Raw genomic sequence first — 21,880 nt, 5'->3', positions numbered from 1 at the left:
ATTTATTCTTTGTTTTGATATGGTTTTACAGGTTGTGCAGTAATTTAATAAAGCAGGATAGTTTGGAGAGTTTGAAAAGGGTTTACAAGTGAATTCGAGAACGCCTTATGTGAAAAAGTATGGGAAGTAGCTAAAGGAGAATTATGTAGTTGTAGACTAAGATTCTTGCTTCTTGAAGCTAATGAACTCGAGCATTGCGCAGGCGATGGTGATTTCCCACGTCTCAGGTGGTTAGTCTTGAGATGTTATTAGTTGGAAAAGTTCCCTTGGTGTTCAAAAAAAAAAAATTGAACCTGCGGTGAATTAAGTTGGATTGGTGTGGCACTTCCTTTGTTGCTTTTGCTAAGCAGATTCAAGACTGGGCAAGTTGAAATGGGAAACTGAAAATTTGAGGTTTGAAGCTACAGCCGTTATCCATTCTCAATTGTTTAATTCGTTTCTATGCCATATGGATGCTAACTTTTCTGTACAAACTTTTTTGTTATTTCTTTATCCCTCATTTGTTTTCTCTTTTTGCACTGTTTTTCCGTAGATCAAAATCCCTGAATATGATGAATCACAAATAGAAGACGATTTGATCATGCTTGCAGTGAATTAACAGTATTTTAAAATGGTGTTTGAGGCTGCATTTGTCTTTGTATCTGCAATTACCATACATCTGCATGCCAAATGAAATGAAATGGTGTTGCTGTCTTGTTCAGATAATTAAAAGTTACAAATGAATTGGTTCCTCATCAACTGATCTTCAATTCAAAACTCAAGTTTCTTGTTTGATGCTTTTCTCCCCTTGTAAGGTAAATTCCAAGTGCTATCATTGATCACAATTGCCTTGTTTCAAAAAATGCAGTGCATATTCTTTGACAGACAAATAGCTTCTTATTTGCAGGTCATTAAAGATGACTTAGGCCCAATTTCACCAATGGATGGTGCAGTATTAATCCCATGATTTTGGATAATCCCTCTGTAACTCTTCAAATTGGTCTATGTTTCTTTCCTACGGAAGAAGTTGAGATTGAGTGGGCTTAATCTATCCCTCTGAGAGGCATTTAACAGCTTAAAGGTGCTCAAGCTAGAAAGCGCCTTCCATTTAAAAGTATGGAAGTAGATTCGTCAATTAGGATTATTGCTTCTTGAAGCTAAAATACGGATCAGTTGAAAGCTAATACATATTCCTTCCCATATCTTAGGTGCTTTTGTCTGAGATTCTGTTATTGTCGCGAAGAGATTCCTAAGAGTTCTGTAGATATTTCAAGCTGCAGTCAGTTGAGTTGGACCAGTGTCGCCCTTCCGTTGTCACTGCTCCAAGCATATTCGAGAAGGGCTACATCCATTACAAAGAAGAATGTTTGAGGTTAGAAGCTACGTACATGCAACGTATATACTTTTTTACTTTTATTTTTATTTTTTATAAAAGCCTTTACTATTTCTTTCTCTGATCTTATTTCGTTGTCTTATTTTTTCATAGATCAAAACCATCAGTCTTGAATATGAGGATCACCTTATCCACATGTAGAAGACGACTTGACCGAGCTCACAGTGAATTTACTGCTGTTTGAAAAATGGTGACTAGTTTTCTGGTTTCTCATTCAAAAGCTATTCTTTCACCGATCATTATTGCATGGACCATGGTCCACACAGCTTTGTGGATCAAAAATAAAAAGTACATTATTTTTGTACTGAAGTACATTATTTTTATATTGTAGGGACATTATTTTAGGGTACATTATTTTTGTACTGAAGGTACATTATTTGATATATACTGTCAAATAATGTACCTACAATACAAAAATAATGTACCTTCAGTATAAAAGTAATGTACTTTTTATTTTTGGTCCGGACCATGGTCCATGCAATAATTTACCAGTATGATAATACCCTGCTTTTTGAATATATATATATTCTCATCAAGGCAATGGATAGCTCAATAGTTTTTATCTTTGGTGAATATGCTATTGCAATATCCAAAATATGCTAATAGATGGTGTTGATCGCGTTACTACAGAAAATAGATTTGGTGTTTTTACACATATACGTTGGTTACTAAGTGACGTATAAGTGACCGACGTAGTAAATAAATACTAAAACCGTTGTATATTAAATACTATATACGATGGTTATTTAGAACCGCTGTATATTAAATATCTTATACAACTACTTAATTTACGGCGGCATTTAAAACGCCATATATAATATTTATAAAAATAAATAAATATCTATATACGCGGTTCCAGCTTGAAACAACCTTTATAGGTATTTATTAAAAAAAAAAATAACTATATACGGTGGTTCTCCACTGAAACCGCCGTATATAGTATTTATAAAAAAACATATACCTATATATTGTGGTTCTAGCAAGGAACAATCGTATATAGGTATTTATTAATAAAATATATAGAGCAGTTCTCAGCTAAAACTGCTATATATAGTATTTATAATTTAAAAAATACAGCTATATACGGCGATTTAAAAAATAAATAATAAATAACTATATATGGAGTTCAGAACCATCGTGGCACCGTATATAAGTTTCTTTTTTTTCTTTTTTTTTTAAACCTATATATAGCGGTTCCTAATCGGAAATGCAGTATATAGTTATTTATTTGTTTTATAACTATTATTTTAAATTTGTAAATCTCCTATTCATATTAGGTTTTGTTTTTTATAACTATTATTTTAAATTTGTAAATCTCCTATTCATATTAGGTTGGTGATACTGGCCTTGTGTAGCAATATGATATTCAATAAAATCAGCTGTCTGACTTTTTCGTAGAACAAAATCGAAAAGTAAAATAAAATTTGAGTAGAAGACATATATATTGTTTGTGTTTCTCGCTTTTGAAAAAAAGTAATTTTTATATGATACATTAATATCATATCTGCAAAGTTATAGATATAGACATAATGAAAAGAAAGCTTTTTCAAACAAAAAAAAAAGAAAAAAAAGAAAGAAGAAGAAAGCAAATGATTCACTATATGCTACTGATTGAATGATTTTTAATTTGCTTCAAGTGTTTAATGCATACCACTGTCTTCATGTGTCACAGGCTATACTGTCCATTGCATCACAAATTATACACGGTAAATCCTCTAAGCAGGGAAAAATGAAATTTGGGAACACTACTTGGGTGACTCCAACTCAAGAGAATTCTGTAGACTAAGATTTTTGCTTCTTGAAATAATAAACTTGAGCATTGGGAGATAATGGTGATTCCTATATCTCAAGTGGTTAGTCTTGAGGTGTTATTGTTTGGAAGAGTTCCCTTGGTGTTTGACAGAAAATTTGGTGTTGTTTTCAGTTAAGTTGAATCAGTGTAGCACTTCAATTGTTGCTAAGCACATTCGAGACTGACAAGTTGAAACGACATTTTGAGGATGGCCGGAAGTGTGCCCTTGGGAATTTCCACCATTCCCACTGTGAGGATTACGACTAACAAGAGCACTACCAGGTGGGATGGGAATTTCGGGTATATTGGATTGCTCGGATCGAAGCAAGCATGGGATGACACCAGCTAGGGTAGGGATTTCAGAGTTACTAAGAATTGTGGACTTAGCTGTGTCAAACTCAGAAGGAAGACCTGTCAAAAAACTCATAACAGCCAATTGTTCTCGTTGCTTTTGTTGCTCTTTAATGTCATTAGTGAATGACATGGAGCTTATTAAGTGCCTCATATGTTCTCTTAAATTCCATAAAGTAAGCAGTGACAGACAAATTGTGCTTCTCGGCATGGTAAAAAGACTTGCAAACATCATACATACGAGTGATATTCCCTTCCCAGAGTACAAGTATTCCAAATAATCCATCAATTCTTTAACAGAAGCACAATGACTAATGAACCCAATAATACCCTCATCTATAGAATTACGAATTTGTAAGAACAAACGTGCATCATCCCGCACCCAATTAGCATCTTGCCCAGACAAAGTGTGAGGTGGTCTTTTCTATTCAAACTAGTGAGATAAAGTTTAATGACTTGAGACCACTCTAAGTAATTAGAATCATTAAGTTTACGGTCTGTGATTTTGGAATTCACAGGAACAATATCAGTTACAACAATCGACTTATTCTTAGTCATACCCACCAAAAATTGAGTCCAAACAGATCGGAAAACAGACAAAAAAGGGAACTTGAAGGCGAACGAGACAACTTGATTGAAGAACCGCAATAACTGAAGCAACACTGGTCCAAACCAAGACCAGATCCGAGACCCCTGGACCCAGGCGACCTCGGAAACGTCGGCTGGGGGAAATTTTCCAGCGGCTGGAGGCAGCGCATGCGCCGGCGCGTGGCGGAGGAGGGCAGCGATTGCAGTGGCGCATGAGGCCCACTCGCCGGGCAGATTGTCGAGGTCGCCGGACGCCGGCGCCCTTCTAGACGGCGTCCTTCTAGACGGGTGGTGACGATAGCGGAGCGAATTTTTTTTTTTTTTTTTTTTTTTTTTTATCGTAAAGGCTCTAATACTATGTTCAAAGGTTTTAAGGAGAATACCTTGACTGACAGCTTTATGTCTCACACTCCTTTGAGGAGAGTACACCATCCTATATATATAAATTGGAGGACATATGGTATGGAAACAGGTTTCCATATACCTCTACCTCAAAACCCTAGCTTCCAAGTTTCCTAATATGCAGGATACCATCAAAGATTTTGCAGTGATCCTGCCCTGCATGCCTGGTTTCAAAGATATTTTAGAGGTTAGAAGCAAAAGTGTGACTCAGTCTTGATTTTTTACTCCATATTTCTTTTCTATTCAATGATGACTTTCTTTACAATATCAGTTACTATTTCTTTTCCTTATCTCATTCCGTTTTCGATTTACATTGTTTTTCATAGCTCAAATCCTAGGCCCTGTATATGATGAATCACAGAGATCACAGTGAATTAACTATCGTTAAAAAAATGGTTTGAACACAGATACTGAATGACACCTTCAATTTTGATCAGATCCAAAATGACAAGGTATATATGTTGCTAGACTTCATTCTAATAACTTCATTAACTAACATTCAATTCAAAATATGCTAATAGATGGTATTGAAACACAGGCTCAAGAGTTTCCTCTCAAATGGACAATGGCCAATTTTTCCTCATCAAACATAGTGAAGGAGATGCATATTAGTCATTTATGATGTACTGTCATTGGTGAAACCCTTGCAGATTGGTGTAGTAATTGAATGTCTTGCAAAAAAAAAAAATGGGAAGCTGGTAATGCTCAATAGGAGATGTAGAGGTAAGAGGAATTGCTTGGTTATTTTGTTTTGTCTCTTTGATTGATATTGATTTACAAGGCTAATTAAGTATAATTTTGAAAACTCCAGTTATTAGAATTGACTATAAATAACCTCCATCTTATGCATACTGTATGGCTTCAAAGCAACAATTTGACAGTGATTAGTTTTAAAGAAAGGGTTCAAAATTCTTGTAAATGGAGTGGTGAGGAGTACAAGAAAAGTTTGGCACGATTCTATGAAATTTGTTTAGGCAGAATTCAAAAGGTTTTAATTTCCTGCAACTTGGAGAAAAATATACTGAAATTTCTTTTGGGCATATATGTTAGTGTTCTTTTAGAAATCAAAGATATCAACTTTGAAAAAGTAAGGAGTTTTATGTGATACCTTAATATCATTGTTGTGTATGGCTCATATACAATCAAGAGGTGACAGATGCTCAAGCTGAGCGAGAGCACTTGTCTCCAAGTATGGGGTTTCAGTTAGATGGATTGAGGGTTGCAGGGTACAAGGATAATTTTGTAAACGTACAGTGAGTATAGAGTTATATATAAATACTGTCGCTGTAAGAATCACTTCGCTGCTGAACTGTGTAAATCTTTGTGTTCTTCCTTATCTTTCTGTTTTCGATCTTTAATCTTGCCCAGGTTTCTCAACAATCATATCTGCAAAACTATAGATATAGACATAGCGAAGAGAAAGTAGATTGAATGATTCATTATACACATTTGATTGAAGTGGTTTTTTTTTTCTTCAAGTGTATAATCACACCCGTCTTCATGTGTCGCAGGCTAAAGGACCTACTATATCCATTTGATATCCAGAATTTGGGAGTTGAGCCACCACAGTTGAGGCATCTTGAACTTGGCAATTAAATTATTTAGGATAATCTCAACTATTTGGAAAGGCCTGAGAATCTAATGATTTCAGTTTCTGTTAGCTATGTTGTAACCCTTCCAAGAGACTGAAGAGAGTCTATGTTTCCTTTAAAACTGAAGAAGTTGAGTTAGGTTGATGGGACTAATCTTTATAGATGTAATTTAACTGTAATTAGCAATGTTGCCCTGGCTAGAGGTGCTCAAGTTAGGAATGCCATCCATGGAAAGTATGGAAAGTAGCTAAAGGAGAATTTTGTCGACTAAGATTCTTGTTTCCTGAAGCGAAATAGGAGCATTGGGCTAACAAATTTCATCCAACATGTCAAATTTTGATGAATTAATTATCTCATCAGGGATTCTGTCCTAGTTTAACAATAGCAAATCACGACATGTATGTTAGGGGACAAAGTTTTTATTATCCTGATAACTTTAATATTTATTTTTTTGTTAAAATATACTTCGTTCTTAAAAAATCAACCTATTTAAGTGATGTTTATATTACATTATTTTATTCAAGTTAATTATGTTTATGAGTTTGAATTTTGATTAATTTAATCTTTATTGTTAGAAATTAAATATAAGAGTCAAAACATTTAAATAAATTAGTGCCAGAATTCTTTCACATGAACACATGGTCATCGCTGGCATGGTAGGTTAGTCCGTTCCCAATGTGGATTCACTAAAACATATTCGTACCAAATTAAAATTAAAGATTACAATTGAGAGAGAGAGATCAGATCATACGAGAGAGATGGCTTTTGTTGCTTTAACTTCTCTGATTGGAACCATTGAGATTGAGTTTGTGCAACCCAATCCAAGGGCAATGCTGTGTATTCATGATCAACCACTAATCAAATCTTTGCTTGATAACCTTTCTTGTTTGCAAGCCTTTCTCCACAACAAATCCAGTGGTGATGGAGATGGAGATGGAGATGCACTCAGAGATTTAGAAATCCAAATCAGAGACTTTGCACTCCAAGCTGAAGATGACATTGAAATACAACTAAGCAACTTCCTTCTAGCCAAACACACCCAGCATGAAGAAGAAGAAGCTTGGCAGGAGCTCCGTCAAACCTTGCGAAAAGCAGCCGAAATTGCGGCGCAGATTATCAGCGAAGAAAAAGAGCATCAGACAGAGAGGGAGAGAGAGAGGGAGATGATTTGTAATGCTTTGACTTCTCTCTGGAAAACAATTGATAAGATGGAGCACATTTTGTCAATGGGGTCTCTTCATGATAAAGATAAAGCGGGAATCAAATCTAATTTGTTGGAAAAGCTTTCTTCTTTGCAACTCTTTCTGCACAAGGAATCAAATGGTGGGTGTGCCAAAGATGAAGATTTGGAAACTAAAATCAAGCATTTTGCACTCAAAGCTACAGATGACATCCAAGTACTACTACCTAATTTTCTTCCGGTTAAAGACACAGAATCTGGAGAAAACATTTCTCAGAAACTCTATCAGACTATGAAAGAAGCAACACAAAGCGCAGCAGGGTTGTTGAACATAATCAACTGTAAGGAAGAAATTGATGATGAGGCAAATGAAACTCAACCATCAAAACATGTTGTTGAGTCTGATAGTGATGGATCCTCCTCCCATGGCTTTCTAAAGCCTGAGGGCAGAATGATTGGACGCCACCATGATTGTACAGTCATAAAGGACCAACTCTTTTCTTCCCGTTATGAACTAAAGATAATCTCAATTGTTGGAATGGTGGGTATTGGAAAGACTGCTCTAGCAAGACATGTGTATGAAGATCCATCAATTGCATCTCATTTCGATGTAAGAGGTTGGGTTACTATACCTCAACACTACAATAGTAAACAAATACTAAGTGAGCTTCTTCAGTCAATTATGCCAGAGGAGCCAAAGGGAAGCACTCCAGATGAACCAGAAATGCAGGTATGGAAATGCTTACGTGGTAGGAAGTATCTAATTGTTTTGGACAACATTATGAGCTATGAAGCTTGGACTGACATCAGAAACTATGTTCCTGATGACAAACTTGGAAGTTGCATATTACTAACCACTAGACACTTCAACCTAATCCGGGGATATAAATACTTTAGGGGCTGTATCCATAACGTGACTTTGCTAGATCCAAAAGCAAGCTGGAAACTATTTTGTAATATCCTTGATATTGAAGAGCACTTGGCCCCTAAATTTGAAAAAATTAGGAACCATGTTGTGGAGAAATGTGATGGATTACCCCAGTTAATTATTGAAGTTGCCAAGCGTCTATCTAAATGCAACAACATACAAGAAGGGTGGAAGAAGATCGAAAAGGAATTAGAGTCCTTGGGAATTCTAGATCGCAAAGCAATCATGGTCAGTTACAATATGTTGCCACATCATTTGAAAGTTTGCCTTCTATACTTTGGAGTCTTCCCAAAGCGAAAAAAAGTTCTGGTTAAAATGCTTATAAGGTTGTGGATTGCTGAGGGATTCGTGAAGCCATTGGAACATAAGGAGTTAGAAGATCAAGCTTATGAGTACTTACAAGAGCTTATTGATAGAAGCCTTCTATTAATTGAAGATCGAAGTTGTAATGGCAAAATCAAGACTTGTAGAATGCATAGTGCTCTGCATAGCTTCTGTGCAGTAGAAGCTCAGAAAGAAGGTATTTTATGTGCAGTAAATACTCAACAACATTCAGGATTGTCATTAAAAGTATTTGCAAATTCCTGTCGTTGGCTAAGTTTGTACTCACACAGTTTTGACTATTATGTGCTCTTTGGTACGAACATCCCTCGCTCTATTTTCTTCTTCCATGAAAATCCTGGAATATTTGTTCCTCCCAAGTTGTTAAGAGTTTTGGCTTTTGATACTTCTATATCACTTCAAAGAATGCCAGTGCAATTAGGGGGTTTAGTTTTTCTGAGATACCTATACATAACACAATGGTTCGAGGATCTGAATGATGTAGTGTCAAATAATCCAAATTTAGAGACACTTATTGTTTCCGGTGATGGAGCACCAACTGTCCATTTGCCATCTAGCATTTGGAAGCCACCACATTTGAAGCATATCGAAATTGGCAATTCATATGTGGTTGATCCTCCAAGTGCATATATGAAGAAGTTACAAACATTATCTTGGGTAGTGAGACCAGTTCATTGCAGAACAAAGATGTACAGCAAGTTCCCTAACATAAAAAATCTGAAAATTTTGCTGAAGGATGAGATAGACCCCCCCAGTCACAATGGAGGATGTTGCAGTAATCCTATTATTTTGGATCATTTTGACTATTTTAAATGTCTTGAGAAGCTAAGCATCTCAGTTTCTATTGGTTGCAATACAGCCCTTCCAGAATTGGCTAGGTATCCTTCAGGACTGAAGACGTTGAAGTTGAGTGGGACTAATATTTCTGAGAGGGATTTAAATGTAATTGCCAAGTTACCCCAGCTGAAGGTGCTAAAGTTGGAAAATGCCTTCCATGGAAAAGTATGGGAAGTAGCTAAAGGAGGATTTCCTGAATTAATATTCTTGTTCCTTGAAGCTAAAGAACTCAAGAAGTGGATACTTAGCTCCTGGACTGACTGTTGGCAGCTCAGACACTTAGTCTTAAGATCTTGTAATTGTCTAAAACAGATTCCAAAGGATCTTAGATGTTACAACATGGAGTCAATTGAGTTGGAGGGGTGTCGCTCTTCCCTTGTCGCTTCTGTCAAGCAGTTACAACGGGAGAAAAGTTCCAAAAATCTTAAGGTTAGAAGCTAAAGGTCTTTCATTTTTAATTTTTATTTTTCACAGTTCACCAAAATATCACGTCTTTGGCAGCCTCTTAGTATGGAATGTGTTATCTTACAAGTGCTGATGTGTAAAAACAGTTAGAAACTAAAGTGTGACTCAGTCTTAATTTGCTATTTCTTTTCTATTTAATGCTGACATTTTTTTTTACAAAATCAGTTACTATTTCTCTTTCCCTGAACTGATCTCATTCTACGTTCTGCTTTATGTTTTCATAGATCAAAATCCTTGGCACTGAATCACAGAGTACCGATACAGATGTGTCTACAGATGCATTGGCCAGGTGATGGTTATTTCCCAATTCCCAAATATCGAGTGTTTAGGCTTGAGATGTTGTTAATCGTTTGGAAGAGTTCCGTAGGTGTTCAACAGGAAACTTGGCCCTGCGGTCAATTAAGTTTGATAGGTGTTGTCATTCTGTTACTTGTGTTAAGTACATTCGAGAGTTGCAGGTTGAAATGGGAAACTACATTTTTGAGGTTCAGGCTACAGCATATGGTCCATTCTCAATTATTTCTCCGCTATTACATATGGATGCTAACTTTCTTTAGAATCTTGTTACTACTTATTTTTCCGATCTCATTTAGTTTTCTCAATGCTAATTTGCACCATGTTTTGTAGATCAAAGTGTAGGGGCCTGAATAAGATTAATTACATATGGAGAGGTCTGTAAAAGACAACTTGGTTGGGCTTGCAGTTAACTTAACAGTTATGTGAAAATGGTATGTCTTTGTATCTATCTTCATTCACATCTGCACGACAATTGAAATGAAATGGTGTTGCTACCTTGTACAGATAATTGAAGGTTACAAATGAATCGGTTCCTCATGACTTCACTGATATTCAATTCATAAGTCAGTAAACTCGAAGTGCTATCATTGATCACAATTGCCTTGTTTTTTTTTTTTTTTTTTTAAATGCAGTGGATATTCTTTGACAGACACAGAGTTTCTCATTTGCAGGCCATTAAAGATGACTTAGAGCCCAATTTCACTTGTGGATTGTGCAGTAATCCCATCATTTTGGATAATCTTTACTATTTTGAAGGACTTGAGAAGCTAACCATTTTAGTTTCTTTTGGATGCACCATAACCCTTCAAATCAGTCTATGTTTCCTTTCCTACTGGAGAAGTTGAGATCGAGTGGGTTTAATTTCTCAGACAGGCATTTAACAGTAATTGGCATGTTGCGTCAGCTTAAGAAGTTGGCTTAATCTCTCTGATTTTAGTTTCTGTTGTCGCTGCTGCCATGCAGATTCAAAAGGGCTGCATCCATTACGAAGAAGAAATGAAGAATGTTTGAGGTTAGAAGCTACATATATCTATCATGCCTCGTTCTTAATTTTTTTTTCTTTTACATTCTTTAGAAAAGCCGTTAATATTTCTTTTTCTGATCTCATTTCATTCTCTCCATTTTCCATAGATCAAATTCGACAGGCTTGAATATGAGGAATCACTGTATCCATATGTAGAGACTGAGATCAGAGTAAATTAACTGCTATTAGAAAAATGGTATATACACAGATAATGAATGACACCTTCAATTTTGATCAGACCTTAAATGACAAGGTATATATGTTGCTAGACTTGCATTCTAATAACTTCGTTAACCAATCATCAATTAAAAATATAGATTTCTTGTTTGGTGCTTTTATTTCCTTGTTCAATTCCAAGTGCTATCATTATAATAATTTCCTAGCTTGTTTCAAAAAATGCATTGGATATTCTTTTACAGCCAAATGGTTTCTCATTCACAAGCGATTGAGGATAAACTTCCTCAATCCAACACCATAGAAAGAAGCGGTTTTGAATAGCTCAAGGCAATGGATGGCTGAATAGTACAGTTGGTATCTTTGGTCAAGAGTTGTGTGAATGTAAGGTGCTATTATATTGCAGAATGCAGAGTATCCAATGTCATATATGTGATCGTTCAATGTTATATCTGCAAAATTATAGGTATCGATCTATTGCGGATAAAGTAGGGTGAGTAACTTGCATTACTGATTGAAATGGTTTTTTCTTTAAGCTTCATGTATCTGTTTCTGTTAGAAGAATAAGGGAAGATCAGTTTTCATATATATTTAGTATGTATATATTTAGCCTTTATTACAGCATGATGTTAGGCTTAATATTAGGGATACTTACCATAGTTTCTAGTGGTACTGATTGTATATATACATGTATTCCTTTCACTGCAAAACATATAATAAACAGAGAGTATTGTACTGTTCTTCCAAAAACCTCCAACACTTAACATGGTATCAAAGCCAAGAGAGTGAGAGTGAGTGCCTGGGCTGGGGTCTGGAAGGTCCGGCGACGCTGCGAAGAGGAGTCCGGTCGCCGGAGGAGGTCTTGCGCGCCGCCGTCGCTGCGCAGCTCCGACGTCACGCGCCGGCGCGTGCGGCGGTTTCCGGCGACATCTCGGGTCGGCGTTCACATTTCCGGCGACGTCTCGTGATGCTGTTTCCAGGGGTGTAGAAGGTGTTGAAGTTTTACGGAGTGGTTGATTCTTCTACTTGAAAGAGGTACGGGGCAGTTCTTTGTCTTTGTCTGGGTAAAATTGTGTGTTGGTTGAATCTGTTGGGTGAGAGTAAAATGGCACAAGAGAGGAATATTATAGTTATTTCCACACCATCTAATTTAATTGACGTAGTTTTAGCTTCAGATGGTTCTAATTTTCCTGAATGGAGGTTTTTGGTTAAAGTAAATTTAGATGGTATGGGAAAGAGTGACCATTTAGAAAAAAAGTGTCCTACAAATGATAGTCAAGGGGAGTGGAAAACTACTGATAAAGCCTTAGTGGAAAACTACTGATAAAGCCTTACTGTCTCGTATAATTAATTGCATTGATAGGAGAATTATTTTGTCTATGCAACACTGCCAAACTGTAAAAGAAGTATGGGAATTAGTGGACAAATGGTTTAGTGGAACAAGTAATTTGAGAAAGTTGTATCAGTTATCTCAGGAAGTGTATCGTTCTAATCAAAATGGGCGTGAGCTTAGAGATTATTACTATGAATTTAAGAGTGTATGTGTTGCCTTGTGTGCTGCGATGCCAATAACGAATGATGTGAATGAAATGAAAAAACAGCGTGATAAATTGCTTGTTTTTAGCTGGATTGCCGGCCTGGATAAAGAATATGATGTCCTTCGGTCCCAACTATAAGGGAATAAGGACTTAGAATCTCTGGATCAAGTATTTTCCATGCTACAGAATGCATCGGGAAATAATGGTTCAAACGAGGTCTAGGAAAGAAATGTCTTAATGTCACAAGGAAATTTGGATCCGAGTGCCCTAGTATCGCATGCTGAAGGTTATAGTGGTTTCCGAGGAGGAGGTAATAACCATTTCAGAGGGCGTGGGGGCCCTTGGAGAGGCCATGGGGGCCGTGGAGGACCACGAGTATGTTTTAATTGTGGAGATGGGGGCCGTGGAGGACCACGAGTATGTTTTAATTGTGGAGATCCCGGGCACTTTAGGAATCAGTGTCCTAAGCCGCCAAGACAACAAGTGGCTGCTACTACGGCTTCCACGTCAGAGCCAAGACAACAAGTGGCTGCTACTACGGCTTCCACGTCAGAAGGTCACACAGTTGTGATGACTGATGAAGAATTTGCGAAATTCAACCAGATGAAACTTTCTTCTTCCTCGCAGTCTCCATCCAATCACGTGTCTCCCGCCGCTACATTTGTCCAAACAAGTAATTCAGTTGCTTGTGTTTCTTCTGCGTCTCGGCAGTGGGGTAATTCAGTTGCTTGTGTTTCTTCTGCGTCTCGGCAGTGGGTTATTGACTCCGGGGCTTCTGCTTCTGCGTCTCGGCAGTGGGTTATTGACTCCGGGGCTTCTGAACATATGACAGGTAACTCCAATATTTTTTCTACGTATCTGCCTGTCACTTCTGGCCATACCGTTACTCTAGCAGATGGGTCTATAGCCACTGTTTTGGGTAAAGGTAGTGCCATTGCAACATCTTCATTACCCCTTACTTCCGTGTTATATCTCCCAGATTTTCCCTTCAATCTGCTCTCTATTAGTCAAATAACTCGTGACCTAAATTGTTCCGTTTTGTTTTTTCCTGGCTATTGTCTGTTTCAGAATCTTTTGACGAGGAGGATTATTGGTAAGGGAAAGGAAGTTGGTGGCCTGTATGTCTTAGAACAGTCTCTTGAGAACAGAGCTACAGGCTTGGTGTCCAGTGTTTCCCCCTTTCAGTTGCACTGTCGGTTTGGTCACCCGTCTTTACCAACGCTAAAGAAGATGTGTCCTAGTTTAGAGTCTCTGGATGTTTTGCAGTGTGAGTCGTGCGAGTTTGCAAAACATCATCGTGTTCCCTATATTTCCCGGGTAAATAATAGAGTAGACTCCTTGTTTGAGTTAATTCATTCTGATGTTTGGGGTCCGTGTCGGGTTACATCCAAGAATGGTTTCCAATATTTTGTAACCTTCGTTGATGATTTTTCTAGATGTACTTGGTTGTATCTCATGAAGTCTAGGGATGAATTGTTTGATGTTTTTCAGAGTTTTTGTGCTGAGATTAAAACTCAATTTAATAAGACTATACAGTGTTTGAGGAGTGATAATGCTCGATAATACTTTCTTAAGTCTTTTTCCAGCTTTATGAGTCAAAATGGTATCATACATCAAACTTCGTGTGGTTACACCCCCCAGCAGAATGGTGTTGCAGAAAGAAAGAACCGCCATCTGTTGGAAATCGCATGTGCCCTTCTATTCCAAATGAAAATGTCTAAGGTGTTCTGGGCAGATGTTGTTCACACAGCTTGTTTTTTCATTAACAGGATGCCTTCGTCTGTATTCCGTAGTCAAGTTCCATATTCTCTTGTGTACCCGTCCAAACCTTTGTTTTCCCTACCCCCTAAAGTTTTTGGTTGTACATGTTTTGTACAAGATGTTCGTCCGCAAAAGGGAAAACTTGATCATAAATCCCTTAAGTGTGTCTTCTTGGGGTATTCTCGGACACAGAAAGGGTATAGGTGTTACTCTCCTGATTTGGGTCGGTATTTGGTCTCAGCTGATGTTACCTTTTTTGATAGGAAAAAAGGAACTGTATTCTCTGGTTGTATTTCTGGGGATAGGTCTCCATTGATAGAAGATGATTTTCTTACCTATACTATCACTATTCCTGTGCCCACGGTAGAGTCCGTTTCCAGAGTTGTACCTCCCATTACGCAGGTGTATTCTAGGAGGCCCCGAGATGTGGTTGCTCCAACAGTTGCACAGGTGGATACTCCTTCCCTACCAGAACCTCTGTCAAATGGTCCTGATCTTCCAGTTGCTCTGCGGAAAGGTAAGCGCAGTTGTTGTCATCCCCTTCCTTCAAATGTTTTCTACGGGCATCTGTCAGAGTCTTCTCGTACCTTTATTTCCCAAATAGATTCTGTGTTTGTTCCTAAAACATTGTGTCAGCCTATGTCTCATGATGGATGGAAATTTGCTATGGAAGAAGAAATTACGGCCTTTGAAGAGAATCAAACTTGGGAACTTGTCCAGCTCCCAGCCGGGAAGTCTGCAATTGGTTGTAAATGGGTTTACGTTGTCAAGACAAATCCCGATGGGTCCGTTGCTCGGCTTAAAGCACGCTTGGTGGCCAAAGGGTATGCACAGACTTATGGGTTGATTATACAAAGACGTTTTCCCCGGTTGCCAAGTTGACTTCCGTACGTGTTTTTATATCCCTAGCTGTTATTAATGGTTGGCCGTTATACCAGTTGGATGTCAAAAATGTCTTTTTACATGGTGATTTGGCAGAAGAGGTGTATATGGAGCAACCGCCTGGGTTTGTTGCTCAGGGGGAGAAAGGCAAGGTGTGTAAGCTAAAGAAGTCATTGTATGGGTTGTGACAATCCCCTAGAGCGTGGTTTGCACGGTTTAGTGGTGTGGTTACTGCGTTTGGCATGCAACGTAGTGTCTATAATCACAATGTTTTCTATAAACACTCTGAACTTGGAAGTATTTTGTTAATTGTTTATGTTGATGATATAGTGATAACAGGTGATGATGCAAGGGGGATCGAGGCGCTCAAATCTTTTCTTAAAGAGAAGTTCCATACGAAGGATCTGGGAGTGTTGAAGTACTTCCTTGGGATTGAGGTTATACGTTCTAGAAGGGGCATATTTCTTTCACAACGGAAATATGTACTAGACTTGCTTGAAGAGTCTGGGCTCTCGGGGGCGAAGCCGTGTGAGACTCCTATAGACCAGAGTGTTAAGCTTATAGTTGGTGAAGGGGAGTCTCTTGAAGATCCAGAGCAGTATAGAAGACTTGTGGGAAAATTAAATTATCTTACTATTACTCGCCTGGATATTGCCTTTCCGGTTAGTGTGGTGAGTCAGTTCATGGCATTCCCTACAAAGTCTCACTGGGAAGCTGCAGTTCGAGTTGTAAAATATCTGAAGGGTGCTCCCGGGAAAGGAATTTTGTGTGCTAGTCATGGGCATATGGGTGTTGAGGCTTTCTCTGATTCTGATTGGGCAGGGTCACCAAGTGACAGGAGGTCGACAACAGGGTATTGTATGTTTTTCGGTGGCAATCTGGTGTCTTGGAAGAGTAAGAAGCAGAGTGTTGTGTCTCGCTCAAGTGTAGAGTCCGAGTATAGAGCGATGGCCCATGTAGCCTGTGAGGTGACATGGTTGTATAATATTCTTGGAGAAATCGGGGTAGAGGTGAATAAACCAATTCCGTTGTGGTGTGACAATAAAGCCGCTATACACATTTCGAATAATCCAGTATTTCATGAGCGCACTAAACATATTGAGGTAGATTGTCACTTTGTAAGAGACAAAATTCAACAAGGACTACTCTCTACCATTCATGTCCGAACCGGTGATTAATTGGCAGACTTGTTTACAAAAGGTCTCGGCAGGGCCCGGGTTGAGTATATTTGTAACAAGCTGGGCATGATTGACATCTATGCTCCAACTTGAGGGGGAGTGTTAGAAGAATAAGGGAAGATCAGTTTTCATATATATTTAGTATGTATATATTTAGTCTTTATTACAGCATGATGTTAGGCTTAATATTAGGGATACTTACCATAGTTTCTAGTGGTACTGATTGTATATATACATGTATTCCTTTCACTGCAAAACATATAATAAACAGAGAGTATCGTACTGTTCTTCCAAAAACCTCCAACACTTAACAGTTTCCATGTGTCATAGACATCAGGATCACATATGCTAGATGTTAAGTGCTCGATCTATGTTATTCCGACATCTTCTTGCAGGTTGCAAAAATAGGAGGTCAATTTTCATGTGATGAGAATGTGTGTCATAGGAGGAGATGGCAAATGGTTCTGAGCTTGCTTGAAGTATTGCGTTACCCAAAAATATTCATTGAATCAAGCACCCCCTAATTAAATCCCTAAATGGTTTTCAAAGGATTCGTGTTGGTGGCTATAGCAGGCAAGTTTATTCATCTCATCTGGTGCCTATATTAGATGATGATGATATGAGTATATGACTTTACATCTGGGTTTCTTTTCTGTTCTGCAAATAATTCTTCGTTTTGATATCGTTTTACAGAAAAATTTTTGAACTGGGAAGCTGGTAGTGCTCAAGCTATTGGAGATGCTGAGGTAAAAGGAATTGGTTAGTTACTTTGTTCTGCCTGTGGGTGATTGATATTGATTTACAAGGCAACTATAATTCTGAAAACTTGTCTTATTAGAATTGATTGCATGCTACTTTACTTTTCTTATTGCCTTGATAATGCTCTCTTTTAAAGTCATGAGACCTAGCTTTCTACGACTCTTACGCACTTATGCTTAGCCACGCATTGTTCAATTCCCATTCATCATCCTTAGAGATAGACATCTGGGGGAAGCTTCACCTTTCCCAACCTTCTTTCCATCTCACGCATGCCAGGATTATCATATTCTTACTTCTTGAAGCTAATAAACTCAAGCATTGGACATGTGACGGTGATTTCCTATATCTCAAGTGGTTAGTCTTTTTTTCAAAAAAAAAAAAAGTGATTAGTCTTGAGATGTTATTGTTTGGAAGAGTTCTCTTGGTGTTTGACAGAAAATTTAACCTTGTGGTCAATTGAGGTTAGAAGCTATAGCATATTGATTCATTCTCAATTATTTGTTTTCCATTATATATGGTTGATACTTCTTTTTTTACAAACTTGCTACTATTTCTTTTTTGAAAGACACATAATTTCTCATTTGCAAGAGGCCATTAAAGACGACTTAGAGCCCAATTTCACTTGTGAATTGTGAAATAATCTATCAATTTGGATAATCTTGACTATATGGAATTGAAGGGCTTGAGAAGCTAACAATGAATGTGATGAATAGCCATATTCAGTTGAAGAAGTCGACTTGATCGAAATCACAATGAATTAATTACCGTTAAAAAAAATTACCGTTAAAAAAAAATGGTATGAACACATATACATATACTGAAGGACACCTTCAATTTTGATCACATCCTTATCGTTAAAAAAATTATATGAACACATATACGGAAGGGCACCTTCAATTTTGATCACATCCTAAATGACAAGGTATATATGTTGCTAGAATTCATTCCAATAACTTCATTAACTAACCATCAATTCAAAACATGCTAATAGATGGTATTGAAACACAAACTCAAGAGTTTGCTCCCAAATGGACAATGGTCAATTTTTCCTCACCGGACTTAGCCAAGGAGATGCATAATTTTTATTTGGGTACTACTGACTCTGTTACAATGTAGTATTTGTTCATTCAAGAAGATACATGATAGTCATTTATGATGTACTGTCATTGGTGAAACCCTTGATAGTGCGTTTGAGTTAACTAACTTCAAACACTGATATTTTCTATATTTATGAATTTCTGGACAATCATATCATCTTATCTCCTACTTTCTATTTTCCTGTTAAAATGCAATTTTAGTCATTTGATTATGTAGGGTATTTTAAGATTGGAAAATTATATATGGACTCTGAAGTAAAAAATTTCACCTTGTGCCAGTGATTTTATTGATAAATGAGAAAGCAATTGTTATTAGGTGAACTATGGTCCGAAAACGGTGTTGTTTGTTTAACTAGAAAAACGATAGTCATTATATTTAACAAGTCTTGTATCATTTGTGTGTTCAGAACAAAATGAAACTCCAATGTATCTAAAATGAAACTGAATAACTTGCCTCACATATTACGATTATATAATAAATAAAACTGTAATTGAATTAAAATGATATTTTAGTTGTATTGAAATGAAACTACAGTATGTATAAAATGAAACTGAATAACATGTCTCACATATTGAGTGTATATTGTCAAATAAAATTGTAGTTGAATTGAAATGATATTTTAGTTATGCTGAAATAAAATTATAATGTCTCACATATTGAGTGTATATTGTCAAATGAAACTGTAGTTGTATCAAAATGATACTTTAGTTGCGTCTGTAATGAAACTACAATCTATATAAAATGAAATTGAATAACAGTTTCACATATTTGAGTGTATATTGTCCAATGAAAATCTTAGTTGAATTATAATTATAATTTAGTGGTGTTGTAATAAAACTACAGTGTGTATAAAATGAAATTCAATAGTCTTAATGTAATAAGACTACTGTATGTATATTGTCAAATGAAACTGTAGTTGAAATAAAATGAAACTTTAATTATGCTGAAATGAAACTACAATGTATATAAAATGAAACTGAATATATTATACAAACTGAATTAATTACACGGAGTGGATGTTATTTTATCAAAAGAAACACCGTTTTGAACCATGGTCCACAGTAAATAATGTCATGAGAAAGAGCTTAATAAAAATTATTTTCTATTTTTTTTAAAATAAATCAAAACACGTCACATAAATAAGGAGTAATAAAATAAAGTAAAAACTAAGAATTTTGGCACAATTAGGCGTCCAGTTGTATAAAGAAAATATTACTTGAACTTTCAAATTCTACTCACTACTTTTACTCCTTCAAACAAAAATTTGATATTGACACTTTCTTTAGGATTCCCAGGATGAAAATAACATATCATATTTTGTCACGTCAAGGAGTAAAAATAAAGGAGTATAAAATAAGAGTCCATGACTCCATGTAGTAGATGTGGTTGCATAAAGACTGAGTTTTTTGCATTTTTAGTCCCACGACTATAGTGGGACTTGTAGGATTGGTCCATGACTTTCAAACTTTGCAATTTTGGTCCATGACTATTGTTTTTGTTGCAAAAAGGGTCCTTTCGGCGCCGGAAAATAAAAACCGGCTGATTTTCAGGCAATTTTTCGCCGGAAAAAAAAAATCAAACATATTTTTCGTCAATTTCTCGTCGGAAAAAATAAATTCCTTTCAAGTATGATTAAAATTGACATTTCCGACTGTTTGATTTTTGACATTTGGTACTCAAAAAAAAATTAACATTTCTAAAAAATAAATTTAGTTTACTTTTTATTCAAAATTGATAGAGTCAATAGTATTCAAAAAAAATTAGTTTACTTTTTATTCAAAATTGACATTTCTAAAAAATTCCCCTTTGTGTTGGCAGATGTTACTACTGGGCAAAATTATTCAAATATTATTTTTTAGTTTAAATTTAATCTTAATAATATTATTTTTTGTTGATCTTCAATTTGTATTAATAATTTTGAATTTGTACTTAATTGGCTAAAAAGTAAATATAATTTAAATTTAAACGAAAAAGTAAAAATAATTTTGAATTTGTATTTAATTTTACTAAGATTAACTTGGCTACGTATGCTTTTAAAAATAATTAGTTTTAACTTTAATTAGTTTACCAAAATAAAAAATAATTAAATACATATATTATTATAAATGAATTTGTTTTAACTTAAATTAATTGTTTAGAAATGTCAATTTTGATCCTACTTGAAACGAGAATTTCTTTAAGGCGAGATATTGACGAAAAATATGTCGATTTTTTTTCCGGCGAAAAATTGCCGAAAAATCAGTCAGTTTTTGTTTTCCGGCGCTGGAAGGACCATTTTTGCAACAAAAACAATAGTCATGAACCAAAATTGCAAAGTTTGAAAGTCGTGAACCAATCCTACAAGTGTCACTATAGACGTGGGACTAAAAATGCAAAAAACTCCATAAAGACTATTGCAATTAAGAGTGGTCCTTGCTTCAGGCCTTGTGCTTTGCTTTGAAAGAAGGATTGTGTTGTCACATCTTGTCTAACGCTATGAATTATTGAGTTCGAATGATTGGTGAACACTCTCTCCAATATACAACTTTGAAGTATTGGTGTCCGGAAGGACAGCGCAAGTAATAAGAGTGCTCTACCTACAATCGAGAGGTTGGAGATTCGATCTTTAAGCCCGTGGGTTTGAGCCAATCGGTTATGAATAACCTAGGTTGGTTTACCTCCTTGTGGTCCTTTGCCGGTAGGATCACAGGGCGAGAAGAAAACCTCGTTAAAAGAACTTTGAATTATTGGTGAATACTTTTGTGTCAGCACACTTAAAATTTCCACCTACTATCTTCAAGCATTCAATGTCATAGTAGGTAACACATTATGGAGTGGACTTTGTACGTTGTATGCCATATTGCCCTGCCGTGATATTTCTTCTATTTTTAAATGTATTTTTGAAAGAATTAATTACACTTTTAGTCATATAACTATTGAAGTCTTGTTAATTTCAGTACACGACTTTAAAAACTAACAATTTAGTATTTTAACTATGCAAATTTTAACACATTTGGTTCATCCGACCAAATCTCCGGCCAAACGTCGCTGGAAAAAGATAAATCATTTTTAATTATTTAATAATGGGGGCAAATTGGTCATTTCATGCTCTTCCTTCTTCTCCGTTCTCCTCCCTTCCGAGCCCTAGCTTAGTTCAGTACAATTTTCCTTTTCTTTAGAGTTTTCCATAGCATAGAATAGCGCAGATTTACCTTCTTGAATTCAGTTACAAGCTTGGAATCATTGTTTGGATTGGAATTACTCTCAAAGATTGTTAGTAAAGTTCTCTCTTTTATTCTTTAGATTCGCTGTTATGATTTTAGTATTTAATTCTTGCTTTG

At 36.4% G+C, this 21,880-nt stretch overlaps 1 protein-coding gene and 2 long non-coding RNA genes across 3 annotated transcripts; all 3 read left to right on the top strand.

The window, feature by feature from the left end:
- Nucleotides 1-79: 79 nt before the first annotated feature.
- LOC116003070 lies at nucleotides 80-1,248 on the top strand. The gene is made up of 5 exons (XR_004094609.1): nucleotides 80-117; nucleotides 203-393; nucleotides 702-794; nucleotides 887-1,093; nucleotides 1,188-1,248. It is a non-coding gene; the product is annotated as an uncharacterized LOC116003070 (long non-coding RNA).
- LOC116003071 lies at nucleotides 1,245-1,682 on the top strand. The gene is made up of 2 exons (XR_004094610.1): nucleotides 1,245-1,351; nucleotides 1,466-1,682. It is a non-coding gene; the product is annotated as an uncharacterized LOC116003071 (long non-coding RNA).
- A 5,173-nt stretch (nucleotides 1,683-6,855) lies between these two features.
- On the top strand, nucleotides 6,856-11,508 carry LOC116002339 (putative late blight resistance protein homolog R1B-16). Its single transcript, XM_031242451.1, has 6 exons — nucleotides 6,856-9,813; nucleotides 10,074-10,138; nucleotides 10,477-10,577; nucleotides 10,818-10,997; nucleotides 11,110-11,158; nucleotides 11,278-11,508. The coding sequence occupies exons 1-3, from the start codon at nucleotides 6,856-6,858 to the stop codon at nucleotides 10,526-10,528; spliced, it is 3,075 nt and encodes a 1,024-aa protein (XP_031098311.1). The 3' UTR covers nucleotides 10,529-10,577; nucleotides 10,818-10,997; nucleotides 11,110-11,158; nucleotides 11,278-11,508.
- Nucleotides 11,509-21,880: the final 10,372 nt, after the last annotated feature.

This window comes from Ipomoea triloba, chromosome 13, assembly GCF_003576645.1.
Source record: "Ipomoea triloba cultivar NCNSP0323 chromosome 13, ASM357664v1".
Taxonomy (NCBI): Eukaryota; Viridiplantae; Streptophyta; class Magnoliopsida; order Solanales; family Convolvulaceae; genus Ipomoea; species Ipomoea triloba.
Note: the sequence above shows the minus strand (reverse complement) of the source record. Positions and strands in the feature narration are given on the sequence as shown.

What these genes read in the sequence shown, in the direction of transcription:
- LOC116002339 (XM_031242451.1), top strand. Translation starts at nt 6,856, where the DNA reads ATGGCTTTTGTTGCTTTAACTTCTCTGATTGGAACCATTGAGATTGAG. An exon ending in AAAGTTCCAAAAATCTTAAG is followed by an intron (nt 9,814 to 10,073) that starts GTTAGAAGCTAA and finishes ATGTTTTCATAG; the next exon opens with ATCAAAATCCTTGGCACTGA. An exon ending in TCTACAGATGCATTGGCCAG is followed by an intron (nt 10,139 to 10,476) that starts GTGATGGTTATT and finishes CATGTTTTGTAG; the next exon opens with ATCAAAGTGTAGGGGCCTGA.